Genomic DNA, 12,292 nt, shown 5'->3' on the forward strand with positions numbered 1-12,292 from the left:
CATGGTGACTACAAATAAGACTTATAGAGTCCTTCGAAACAAATGATTGTTTCCTATCAATTCCTTTGAAATTCCTATGGAATGAACCTTACTAGAGCATTTTTGGAGGAAAATAAGCATGAGGTCTCACCTCATGTTTTTCTCTTCATGTGTCTAAGATTCCTGTGTTTTTCCTGTGTGCTAATCAAACGGCAGTTTAGAGATTTTCCTATGTTTCAAAATCCCATAGGAATCCAATAAATGTGGCATTCAATTCATACGTTTTTCCTATTCCTCTGTTTTCTCAATCCTGCGATTCAAAGGGGCCCTAAAATTCCTATGGAATGGGCAATCCTATAGAGATTTTAGAGGAAATTTAGCAAGAGCTTCAACCTCTTGGAAACATTCCTTTGAGTCTATCTCTCTCATCCGATTCCTGCGTTTTTCCTGCGGTTCAATCAAACGGTCATTCATGTGTTTTTCCTGTATTTTGCAATCCTCTATTTTGCATTTACATTCCTGTTAGAATCCTACGTTTTTCCTATTCCTCTATTTTTTCATTCCTACGATTCAAAGGGGCCCGATTCAAATCCTATAGGAAATTTTCCTATTTGGCCCTTTGATTCAAAGGATTGAAGCTTTCCAAATCCTATGAAATTCCTATGGAATGGCACATTGCATGTGGATTTTGGAGGAAATTTAGTAAGAGCTCCAACCTCTTGGAAAATTTTCTTTGAGTCTATCTTTCTCATCCGATTCCTGCGTTTTTCCTGCGCTCCAATCAAAGGACCATTCATGTGTTTTTCCTGTGTTTTGTAATCCTCTGTTATACACTTCAATTCCTGTCAGAATCATGTGTTTTTCCTATTCCTCCGTTTTTTCTACCCTGTGATTCAAAGGGGCCCTTAGTTTTGCACATGCATTCCTATAGTATTCCTACGTTTTGAAAATCCTACAAACCGAGCCCCTTTGAATCGCAGGATTGAGAAAACGTAGGAATAGGAAAAACATAGGATTTTGATAGGAATGTAAGTGTAAAACAGAGGATTACAAAACGCAGGAAAATCATAGGAATGACCGTTTGATTGAACCACAGGAAAAACACAGGAATTGGATGAGAGAGATAGACTCAAAGGAAAGTTAGCAAGAGGTTGAAGCTCTTGCTAAATTTCCTCCAAAATCTCTATAGGATTGCCCATTCCATAGGATTTTCAAAGGATTGGATAGGATTTAATCCTTTGTTTCAAAGGGATTCATACGAAATTTTCCTATAGGATTGAAATCCTCTAAAATTCCTATGTTTTTCCTCCAAATCATTCTTTGGTTTTTACAAAAGTCTAGGATTATTTCCCATAGGATAAAATCCTCTAGAATTCTTATAGTTTTTCCTTTAAACCAAAGGGGCCTGAAATTCCTACATAAATCCTTTGATTCAAAGGGGCCCTCAGTGTAGAAAAAATTCTTGTGTTGCACTCCTTTGTTTTGCACATGCATTCCTACATTATTCCTACGTTTTTCCTATTCCTGTGATTTGGAAATCCTGTGAACTGAATAAGCCCTCAGGATTAAAAACATTGGGTTGGAGTGGATTTTTTTTCCTTTGTTTTCCCTCTAAGCCCCCCTTTGATTCAAAGGAAATTTATAGGAATTTTAGAGGATTTCATTCCTATAGGAATTTTTCCTATATAGCCATTTGAATCAAAGGAATGGATCTTATGGAATCCTATGAAATTCCTATGGATTGCCTAATGCCATGCAAGTTTTGGAGGAATTCTAACATGAGGTAAAACCTATTGGAAACTTTACTTTGAGTCTTTATCTATCCTCTAATTCATGCGTTTTTCATGCAGTCCAATCAAACGACTATTTCCTGTGTTTTCCTGTGTGTTTGCAATCCTCTGTTTTACACTTACATTCATATCAAAATCCTACGTTTTTCCAATTCCTATGTTTTCTCATTCCTGCGATTTAAAGGGAAAAGTGGAGGGATAGGATTTTTTCCTTTGGTGCATTCCTTTAAAACGAATGACGGTATAGTATAGTGTCCATTCCAAAGGATTGCATATTCTTGTACTTTTCCTTTACAATTCCTTTTGGATGGAGAGGGTACTATGCTTTTCTTACCGTAACAACTCCGGTTCATCAAATAGTACATAGTTGGTATTTTATTGTGACAGAAAATAACTATAAGTGCTAACATACCTCCCAATTATTATGCATGTTCAAAATATTAGCACTTGCACAGATCAAGATAATGTGTAACTAGCATATTTAAGGAATTCTTAGTTTCACATTTTACTAAGTGCAGCTTTCATCCAGATCATTGTGATGCTGAGCAGAAGTATAAGTAAAAAAGTCGATGAATGACCTCAAGACTAGCGTGGCAAAACAATATTGTCACGCCGGTCTCTCTGGCGTGATAGCGTTATTTGGTTACGCTGGTCTTGCTAGCATGACAACGTTATTTAACCATGCCACTCTCACTGGCGTGATAGGCAAAACTATCACGCCTCGCTGCAGGTGGCGTGTCAGTGTTATTTTATCAAGCCATATGGGCTGGCATGGCCAAAATGTTCAGATTTTTGGAAATAAGTTTTAGAAGGGTTTATTTTTAAACTTAAAAATAATGGTAAAAAGGTTCAAAGATTTAAAAAAAGGAATAAGTTCACTTTGGGTCCCTTTATTTGTCTCCAGTCTGATTTTCATCCCTTGACCACAAAACCAGCTACGACGCGTCCCCCAACTTACGAAAACCGGACAAACGAGGTCCCTCAGCGGTTTTGAAGGCGGTTTTGGCTGACGTGGCTCCTACGTGGCTTATTTGACTAGATCTCTGTCCCACATGGCATTGACGTGGCGCTTACATGGCAATTCATCCCGAAAAATAAATAAACCTTGTGGGACCCACATGTCAATTTCACACAGAAATTATAAAAAAGGTGGGGCCCACGTGGGCCCCACATGTCAGTTTCACACCGTCTTTAGGGACATCTGGTGGGCCCCACGCTGGCCTTCACGGACAGGCAGCTCCTCGTCGTCCAGGACATCGCCGCGGTGCTCTTCCCGGCCACCGAGCGCGTCCTCGGCAGGGCCGACGACCTTGTCCTCCTCGTCGAGTCCCTGCCCGCCAAGCTCACGGCACGATCGACGGCCTCGAAGCCTTCGTCGCCGGCGCCGTGGGGCATCCGCTGGGGCACGGCGGTGGTGGCGGCTGAGCACGGGGGAGCTCCCCATCCCATCCACTGTCTTCCGCTTCGGCCTAGCTCGCCCTCCGCTGCTCTGCCTGCGGCCGCGCTCGCCCTCCGCTGCTTTGCCCACTGCTGCGCTCGCCCACCACCGCTCCTCCGCCGCGCTCGCATATTGTGTTTTAGTGGCTGGTTGCAGGAAGCAGGTAAATTAGCTAGCTAACAACGCTAATGTGCTAAGCAAGCTAATGAATTAAATATGACTCATGCATGAGTCATGCACGTAATGGCATATATACATGTGAGTGTGCTCAGCCATATACACATGCTTGGCTAATATATACGTCTGCATGTTGTTGGCGGCAAACCAACAAGAAGCTAGCTAGAGGCTATAGCTGGTCGTCTCCATGCATGCATATATATGCTCGTACGAAGACGCATATGCATGCGGCCGTCTGTACCCGGCGTATATGCGTATGAGCTACTCCTATGGGCTCGGAAGGAACTTGAGAACTTGGAGGTCGTCACGGTGGGCGACAGCGGCGGTGGCGGTGGCAACACCATTACCGTGCATGGCGACAAGGCTCCCGTTGACGGCAAAGGAGAGGCAGCGACTCCGGCGAAACGCGCCGACGTATCAGGTGGCCAAGAATGCGGCGTGGTCCGCGTGGAGGATGTACAGCGGGTGGAGACGCCAGCTGCAGAGAGATCACGAATGCCATGAAGGACACGGAGATCGTGAAGAATAAGGACCAGGAGAGAGGAGGCAGCGAGAGGGAAGAAGAGGAGACCGTCGCCATGGCCGGCACGGGGAGCAGGGAGGAAGCATTGCTGGTTCTCTTCGATACAGCATGGCAACAGGGGAACCTCCTTACCGGTGGGAGCGGCGGGACGGCGGGTGCGCATGCACTAACTCGTGGCCGCGGCGGGTCAGGGAGGCAGGCGACGCCGCCGGTCGCTGGGCTGCGGCGGCGGATGGAGTCGCGTCGTCGGTAACCGCCGGCGGGCGCGGGCGGCGAAGGGCGGTGGAGGAAAAGGGGAGAGAATGACATGTGGGGCCCACGTGGGCCCCACCTTTTTTATAAATCTTATGTGAAACTGACATGCGTGGGCCCCACCTTTTTTATAATTTCTGTGTGAAACTGACATGTGGGTCCGACGAGGTTTATTTATTTTTTGAGTTGAATTGCCACGTAAACGCCACGTCAATGCCACATCGGACAGAGACCTAGTCAAACAAGCCACGTAGGCGCTACATCAGCCAAAACTGCCTTCAAAACCGCCGAGGGACCTTGTTTGCCCGGTTTTCGTAAATTGGGGGACGGGTCGTACCCGGTTTTGCGGTCAAGGGACGAGACGAAAATCGGACTGGACGAGAAATAGAGGGACCCAAAGTGAACTTATTCCTTAAAAAAAATCGATAGAGACAGACAAGGCAAGGGAAACCGGTTTAAACATGGGCCGAATCTCTGGCCCATCACGAATCTCCAAGCAAAAGTCCACTCCACCACACCAGGTCCAACCTCCAATACCCAAACCCTTCTTCCTCCTCCGCCTCGCCTCGCCTAAACCCCCCCGCCGCCGAAATGCTCCTCCGCTCCCTCCTCCGCCGCGCCGCCGTCGCCGCCACCGCCACGGCGGCCGGCGGCGGCGTTGGTGTGGGCGCCCGCGCCACGACGGGCCGAGCCGATCCGCCCGCGGCGCTGGCGTCCCTCCTCGTCGCGTCCAGGTCGTACGCGAAGGCCAAGGGCGGGGGGAAGCCGGCGGGGGCCACGTCGAACCGCGGCAAGGTCCGCGCCAAGGACCCCCGCGGCGTGGCGTCCGAGGAGGGCGCGGCGGGGGAGTTCGAGGGCGGCGGCGGCGGAGCGGGAGGCGGCGACGACCTTGATGTGGAGTTCGAGCTGCCCACTGACCCGCTGCCCCCGACCTACGACACCGCGCTCGACGTCGGGCCCGGCGGCCGCCCACTCTTCGCCTTCACCGACACCTTCGCGTCCTTCTCCCGCCGCGATGCCAACGCCTACGTCGATTTCACGTACGCGCCGCTTCTCTTCTCCCTTGCTGCTACTGTCACGATTGGATTCGAATGCGGTGATGCGCGTGTTCTAGTTTCGATTTACTGGTTTTTATATGAAATCTGGATCTTATGTGGCGTTTTTGTGAATAACTCATAAGGCATCAAGTGAAAGAAAATAATAGTTGTTACTAGCGGTAGCAAACAATTGGTTGCCACGATATTTACAGGTAATGGGATTGGGTAATTGTATCGGTGTAAATAGGTGCAGTGCTGTATGCAAATGTATTTGTGCAGTTAGAATTTTTTTTTGTTTGTTTCATGTCTAATCTAATGGTGGAGTATGAGTTTTGCCTTTACAGCTTTACTTACTACTCCCTTGATTTTCATGTGTGGACATTGGCCATCATTTCACAAACTTTGAACTTTGACGTGATCCATTTCCTGGACATAACTACTCCCTCCGTCCTATAAAAAACTAGCCTAGTACTGGATGTGACACATCTTAGTACTATGAATCTGGACATTCATATGTCACATATGGTCCTAAATTAGTTTTTTATGGGATGGAGGCAGTATCTAAATAATGTTTATTTTACCCTTGTTACTTAAGTACACTTGTTCTTCTCGAAGGTGCTCTGCATTCTGCAATATTTTGTTGTATCTCTTATATTATTATATCACAATTGATTCGTAGAGATAAGCAAGTCGGTACCATAGGCTGTAATGAATAAGCTAAAAATAGTTTCTGTTTCAGACTTAAGATTTCTTTGGGTATTAATTCTTTTATTTTCTGGCATGTGGCCTTTTTTCAGCTTGGATGAATGGAAAGCTATGTTACCAGAGGGATTGCCAGCCGGCATGATGAAGGAGTTTCAGGAGACAAGACGGTGTGCTGTGATGGTGAGAGAGAGCTTCCTAGACCTACGGGATAACTTCCGAAGAATTGTTGATCCAGCTATTGCTGCCAAACGAAAAGGTGTTTTGATACTTTTGCATGATTTTGTTTCAGTTGTTAAGATTGTACCTGACGAATTTGATCTTCATAGATCATTTTTATGTCATTTTACACATAGTATGCACAACGCTTGTATGATCTACCTTGCATACCTCTTTGGGTGTTTCTGAGATTTGCATGGTTAGTACCTGTTTAGTCCAGAATAAAAACTATTTTATTGGCATGTTTTGAATTTCTCTTAAGTTGAGTGCATTTTCCTTGTCTAAGTAGTATACATATCTGATATAAAATACTATCTGGTTTACGCATATATTGTGGTACCATTACATTCAGAATATTGGTTTATGAACAACTCTCAGCCATGTTTCCTGCTTTAAATGTCTTCAGATGCCAAAAGACAAATTGTATTAGATGGTCCCCGGAGCTGCGGTAAAAGCATTGCACTTGCAATGCTTGTCCACTGGGCACGTACTGAAGGATGGCTAGTATTTTATGTTCCACAAGGGAAGGATTGGTCACATGGAGGATTCTTCTATAGAAACACCTACAATGATCTCTTTGATACTCCAATACAGGCTGCAAAGATCTTACAGGTGCTAACCTCTATGTGATGTCCTCATCCATTCCCCCCTTGCTATTTATGGATCATGGATGTGAATACAACACATTACGACTATTTTCCGCAAAATTTTTAATTAGTTAATTCGTATATTTTTCCCTAAACTTGTCAAGTTTTTGCTAGTTTAGTTTCCTTGACTATAAGTATTGTTTTGATTGCATGGTTCACGATTAATTTTCGTACACCAACTGTTTTCTATGGTCAAGTCTTTTGTTTCACATCCAATCTTGTTTTTTTATTCCATAATTTGTTTCTGGTAGAGTGGTGGTGTCCTTCCTCTTCATTTTAATTTCCCTATGATTTCATAAAGTGGGTCAACAAGATGCAAAATCTAAGGGTAACATAAGATTGTTTTGCACAATTTGTTTGCAGTTCAATGTTAACATAAGATTATTTGCACAATATATTTGCAATTCAATGTTTATTTACTACGTGTTGTGAAATTATTATGTGGTTGTTGTTATCATCAATTAATATTGTTCAGCAGATTGGTTATCTCAATTACCAATTACCAATAACATTGATAAAGAAACTAGAATTTTTTTCCCTATGCCACTCTTATTTTTTAATGTTTTGGATCTTCCAGCACTTTGGCATAATTCTGTATGCTACTGGGTCATGAAAATCTTGCTTCTTTTTTCCACTTGGTTGGTTAGGCATAGAAGATAACACTTTGCCCGCCACTTAATAGTCATTAGTTACTTTGTACAATGCTGATCTTCAATTCACGTGGAATGGGGAAATTGGGGGCAAACCCATGTAAATTTGGCCAAAACTGCCAAAAGAACATATAAGTCAAATCAATGAAAAGTCCATCTCCAGTGCAGTCCAACTGAACCAAAAGTTTAGGTGTTCTATTGAATTGAATAAAAGCCCCCACCATGAATTCTTTTCCAGTGGTATCAGTTGATGGCATTGCTGCTGGGCATTCTCTGCTTTTGCGCAGGGGTGCAGCTGTCTTCATGTGCAAACATTCTGTTACGCTGCCACTGGCTGACAGGTTAGGTTGCATCATGAAGCCATGGTGATCTGTGTGCTGAACAAATCTAAGCAAAGGTAAAATGGTGGAGAAGGTAGTAGTAGGCATACAGCCACCGTAATACTAAGCAGAGCTACATAATGCAAAAGGCAACAGTAAAGAAGTACACACTCATTTTTAGCGAAAACTAATGCATGAAGGTCTTTATGAATGTAAATTTATGCATGTTCCATTAGGTTCTGTGCATGCTTTCCTTGTTACCCGTGGATCCATAGATTTTGTATTAAGCACAATAGTACATATGCCTAATGCTAGAGAGCAGACTATTTATGTGACAACAAATTTGTTGTTTGTCAACAGTCACATACGATGTGTAGCTAGGAGCCTGTTACTACTATATAAACTTGTTAGCTAAAACAACAATTTCTCAGCATCTGATTCTATTGATGTTTCAGGATTTCTTGAAGTACAATGAAAACCGCTTGCAGCAGTTACCATGTCAAATATTTGAGCCTATTCCCTTGGGGGAAGGTGCTGGTGTTGGAATGATGAAGGGGGCTGACACAGTGGAAATGCCTGAAGGTTCGACACTGTATGATCTCATTCAAACTGGGATAACACATTCGCATGCTTCAGTTGGTGTTGTAGTTCGTTTAAGGAAGGAATTGTCACTTGTGAAAGATGTTCCCGTATTATTTGCAATTGATCAGGTACAGTTAATGTTGAAGCCATACCATCCCATACCTACTACGACTTCTATATTCGATGCTCATCGAATCCAATATTTCTTTCCTTGCAGTATAATAGTTGGTTTACATTCAGTGAGTTCCAGGAACCGGTGACTGTTAGATCATGTCGGCCAATTCATGCAAAAGAGCTTACAATGGTTCGTTTCACCCTGAGCCACTCACACTATGTTCAAATATTTCATTGTACTTTATTTAATATTATCCTTTGAAAGTAGTGAAAAAAGCATATTCTTTTTGCTTTCTTGGTTGGGATGGTCTAGAAACTTAGTTGATGTGTAGGTTATCTGGATCTGGGATACATAGTTATAATTTACTAGGAATTCACATATGATGTGCTCGTGGTTCTAATATGGGTAACAGAATTAATATTCCCAACTTGTCATCGTGCTCGTCATACATCACAACAGTTTTTTTTACTCCATTATTTAACCAGCTGTTTATAGTTGGAATCCTACACTAATTATGTGACATGTAGTCCTGCGATATGTTTTTCTCTTCTTGGTTTGATTCATACTTTTACACTGGTATGAATATAATTATTTTGTTATATTGAATGTTTCGCTCACTACTTCAACAGGTCAATGTTTATAGGCCAATGCTACACAATGATATGATGGTAGGAGCATTTTCACATTCAACTGCAGTTGGAAAATTACGACAGGACCTCCCAGATGTTCCATCAGATGCTCGTGTGATGTTTCCACGGTACACTGTAAATGAAGCTGAGACTGTCTGCCACTATTATATGAGGTATACTTAGTATAAAATCTTCATAAATTTATGTACTGATGGCGTTGGATTTCTCTGTCATGATTTGCATTGACATGTATTTACGCAACCTTCCAAGTTTGTTCCTTTTACAAACCATGAACATTGCAAATTTTTTGTTGGCCAGGCAAAAGATCATCAAGCGCGAAAATTTTTCAGAAGAGAAGTGGAAAAAGATTTATTATTTGTCAAATGGAAATGGCTCAGAGATGAGATGGCTTGCTGCCTTTATCTGAGTTCTGAGGTAGGGAACTCTCGACATTACTTACTCAGGAATGATCTGCAATCACATAACTTGGTGCATCAGCTTTTGGATGAGATTTGCCCTTCATTTGAAATCCCTTGCAAGTAATTCCCTCTTCTTGTTTGCACCTTTCCGTGCAGTTTCTCATACCCGGATTGCTTCTGCCAAAGAAAAAAAACCAATTGAGTTCAAGCAGGCTGTGCAGGTTTTAAACTGAAGCCATCCATTGTTGTATACTTGCAGTACACATCTTGTAAAACTCGTAGGAGCAAGGTGCTACCTAATGACGGTTCTATGATTTTTTTATTTCTACCCCAGTAATTTGAAGTGCGAGCAATTTTGGCAGCAGCATAAAAATTTCACCCATGTGCCTGACGACGACGTTGATGTGTACTGAGTAGGAATGTAGTAGGATTCACTCAACAAGCCAGAACTCAAGTTTGTGACGCAGTTCTGCCCATTTATATTTGATGAATTTTGAGGTGCGTTGCTTAGTGACGCAGGATACAATAAGAACTGGCTGCTCTTAACTTTCTTTCTGGTACAGCTTCCATTTACTCTTTTTTTTTTATCAAATACTGTTGCTGTTTGCGATCGTTTTGGACTGTGTTATTACTGTGTTAAATGGATTTTGAGTGTTACACAGATGTTCAATTAGCGCCAACCTGTTAACGCAACCAACTAATGTTAGTTTTATCATATTGATTGACAGTATCACCTGAAAGCTTTCGCCTCAGTTCTTTTCGGTTGTTTCACTTCTCTTTATCTTGTTGAAAAGTGAGTGTATCTTTAATTGTTCACTGCGATATAGCAACATGTTCATCCAGTTATCAACTACTTTCCGTAATCTTTGGCTAGTTTAACATCTTTTATTAAAAGTACTTGTCGTAATCTTTGGCTAGTTTAACATCTTTTAGATTCATCATAAGAAATACTTTGATAATTTATAATTTACATAACGTTAAACTACATGTATTTCCCAAAAATAGCACAAATCGGGAACGCCTAGTAGTAATTTGAAACTTAAGTAGGATCTACAAAATTCATTCATCACTGAAACCCGATTAGACGAAACTTCTGAAAACTGAAACACGCACTTCTGCGATATTGCTTAAAATCGGGCGACCGGGGGGAGGTGGGAAAAATCGGTCGCTCCCCCTCTCCCCATCTAGACCCATTCACTTATCCCTCCTTTTATTTCACAAAAGATGTTTCACCTAATGTATTTACAATGTTTTACTATACAATGTTTCACTATGTATAGATCTAATGTTACAGTAAACTGAAATACACCATTGCAACAAAAAAAACCACATATTTTTGGAAACCCCATATTAAGAGAATTTGGTCTATTTTTTTTTCCACCGAAAAATGTTTCACCTAGTTTACTCACAATGTTTCACTATGAATAGATCTAATGTTGCAGTGATCGAAACATTCCATTGCAACAAAAAAACCCACATATTTTGAAAACCCTCTATTAAGGAAATTTGGTTTATTTTTTGTTCCACCGAAAAATGTTTCACCTAGTGTACTCATAATGTTTTACTATGTATAGTTCTAATGTTGCAGTGGACTGAAATATTCTTTCGCTATTTGCTGAAACATTATTTTTATATAAGGTGAAACAACACCCGATTTAAACGAGTGAAACATTTCCGATCTACTTAGTGAAACAATTCCGATATACCTAGTTGAACATCGTGCAACATTCAAAAATAATTCAATAATAAGCTAAAAAAAATTCGTAGGAATATATCCATGTGTGATCTTGTTTTGAAGATTTAATTGCAACGAATTTAATGGTACAATCGAATAATAATTTGGATAAGTAATTTGAGAGATAAATCAGTTTAAAGTAATTTTACACATAAATCGAGCGCTGACATCATGATGACATCAGCGTTCGATTTTAACCCGTCCCGATCGGACGCCCGACCGGGAGTCATCTCCCGCACTTCTGTTATTATCCATTCGACCTATTGAAAAAAAACACATATCCGAAGTTTGCATCTTAAATAAAAATTAAATGCAAACTTGTATCTGAACTTATCAATACATACTTATCAGTTATCCATGCGATCTTCTTCGACACATCGCGCCTCACTTATCAATGCGATATTCGCACAATAATACACCGAGACATGTAAATATTTACACGATGCGTCTCCGCGCGTGCCTACGCGGGCATCGCCGGTGCGCCACCGCCGCCGTCCCCCGGCGCCGCTGCCGCCGGAGCAGCAGCATCGTGCGGGCGCGCCGCCGCCGATTCTTCTCCGCCAGGTGTTTGCGGACGATATCGTTGATGGTGTCGTAGTCGACGCCCAAGAGACTCACGGGCCGCCTCACGCTCATCCTGGCGGTGGTGCGCGGCGCCCTCGCGTCGTCCGCCGCCGCCGCCGCCGGGGTGGTGGCGGCCTCGTCATCGGCTTCGGCCACAAGGTCGTCGAAGCCGCCGCCGCCGCCGTCGTCCGCCACGTCGGCGTCTGACACAAGGTCGTCGAAGCTGCCGCCGCCGTTATCGTCGTCCTCGAAGTGCTCGACGACGTAGTCCACCTCACCCTCCATGACGCCGCCATCATCAACGAGGTCGCCGACGACGACGACGACGCCGTCGTCGCTGCCGTCATCGGCGGCGAACTCGACCTCCTGCGGCTCCTCCTCCTCCTCCTCCTCCACCTCGAACTCCACCTCCTGCGGATCCTCCTCCTCCTCCTCCTCATCCACCTCGAACTCCACCTCGTACGGCTCCTCCTCCTCCACCTCGAACTCCACCTCGTACGGCTCCTCCTCCTCC

The 12,292-nt window shown here is 43.3% G+C and overlaps 1 protein-coding gene across 1 annotated transcript; it reads left to right on the forward strand.

Moving 5' to 3' along the window:
- The first annotated feature begins 4,678 nt into the window (after positions 1 to 4,678).
- On the forward strand, positions 4,679 to 10,030 carry LOC4342672 (uncharacterized). Its single transcript, XM_015789316.3, has 8 exons — positions 4,679 to 5,199; positions 5,994 to 6,157; positions 6,524 to 6,729; positions 8,190 to 8,444; positions 8,534 to 8,620; positions 9,061 to 9,233; positions 9,379 to 9,495; positions 9,636 to 10,030. The coding sequence occupies exons 1-7, from the start codon at positions 4,751 to 4,753 to the stop codon at positions 9,485 to 9,487; spliced, it is 1,443 nt and encodes a 480-aa protein (XP_015644802.1). The 5' UTR covers positions 4,679 to 4,750; the 3' UTR covers positions 9,488 to 9,495; positions 9,636 to 10,030.
- The last annotated feature ends 2,262 nt before the right edge of the window (positions 10,031 to 12,292 follow it).

Source organism: Oryza sativa, chromosome 7 (genome assembly GCF_034140825.1).
Source record: "Oryza sativa Japonica Group chromosome 7, ASM3414082v1".
NCBI classification, from domain to species: Eukaryota; Viridiplantae; Streptophyta; class Magnoliopsida; order Poales; family Poaceae; genus Oryza; species Oryza sativa.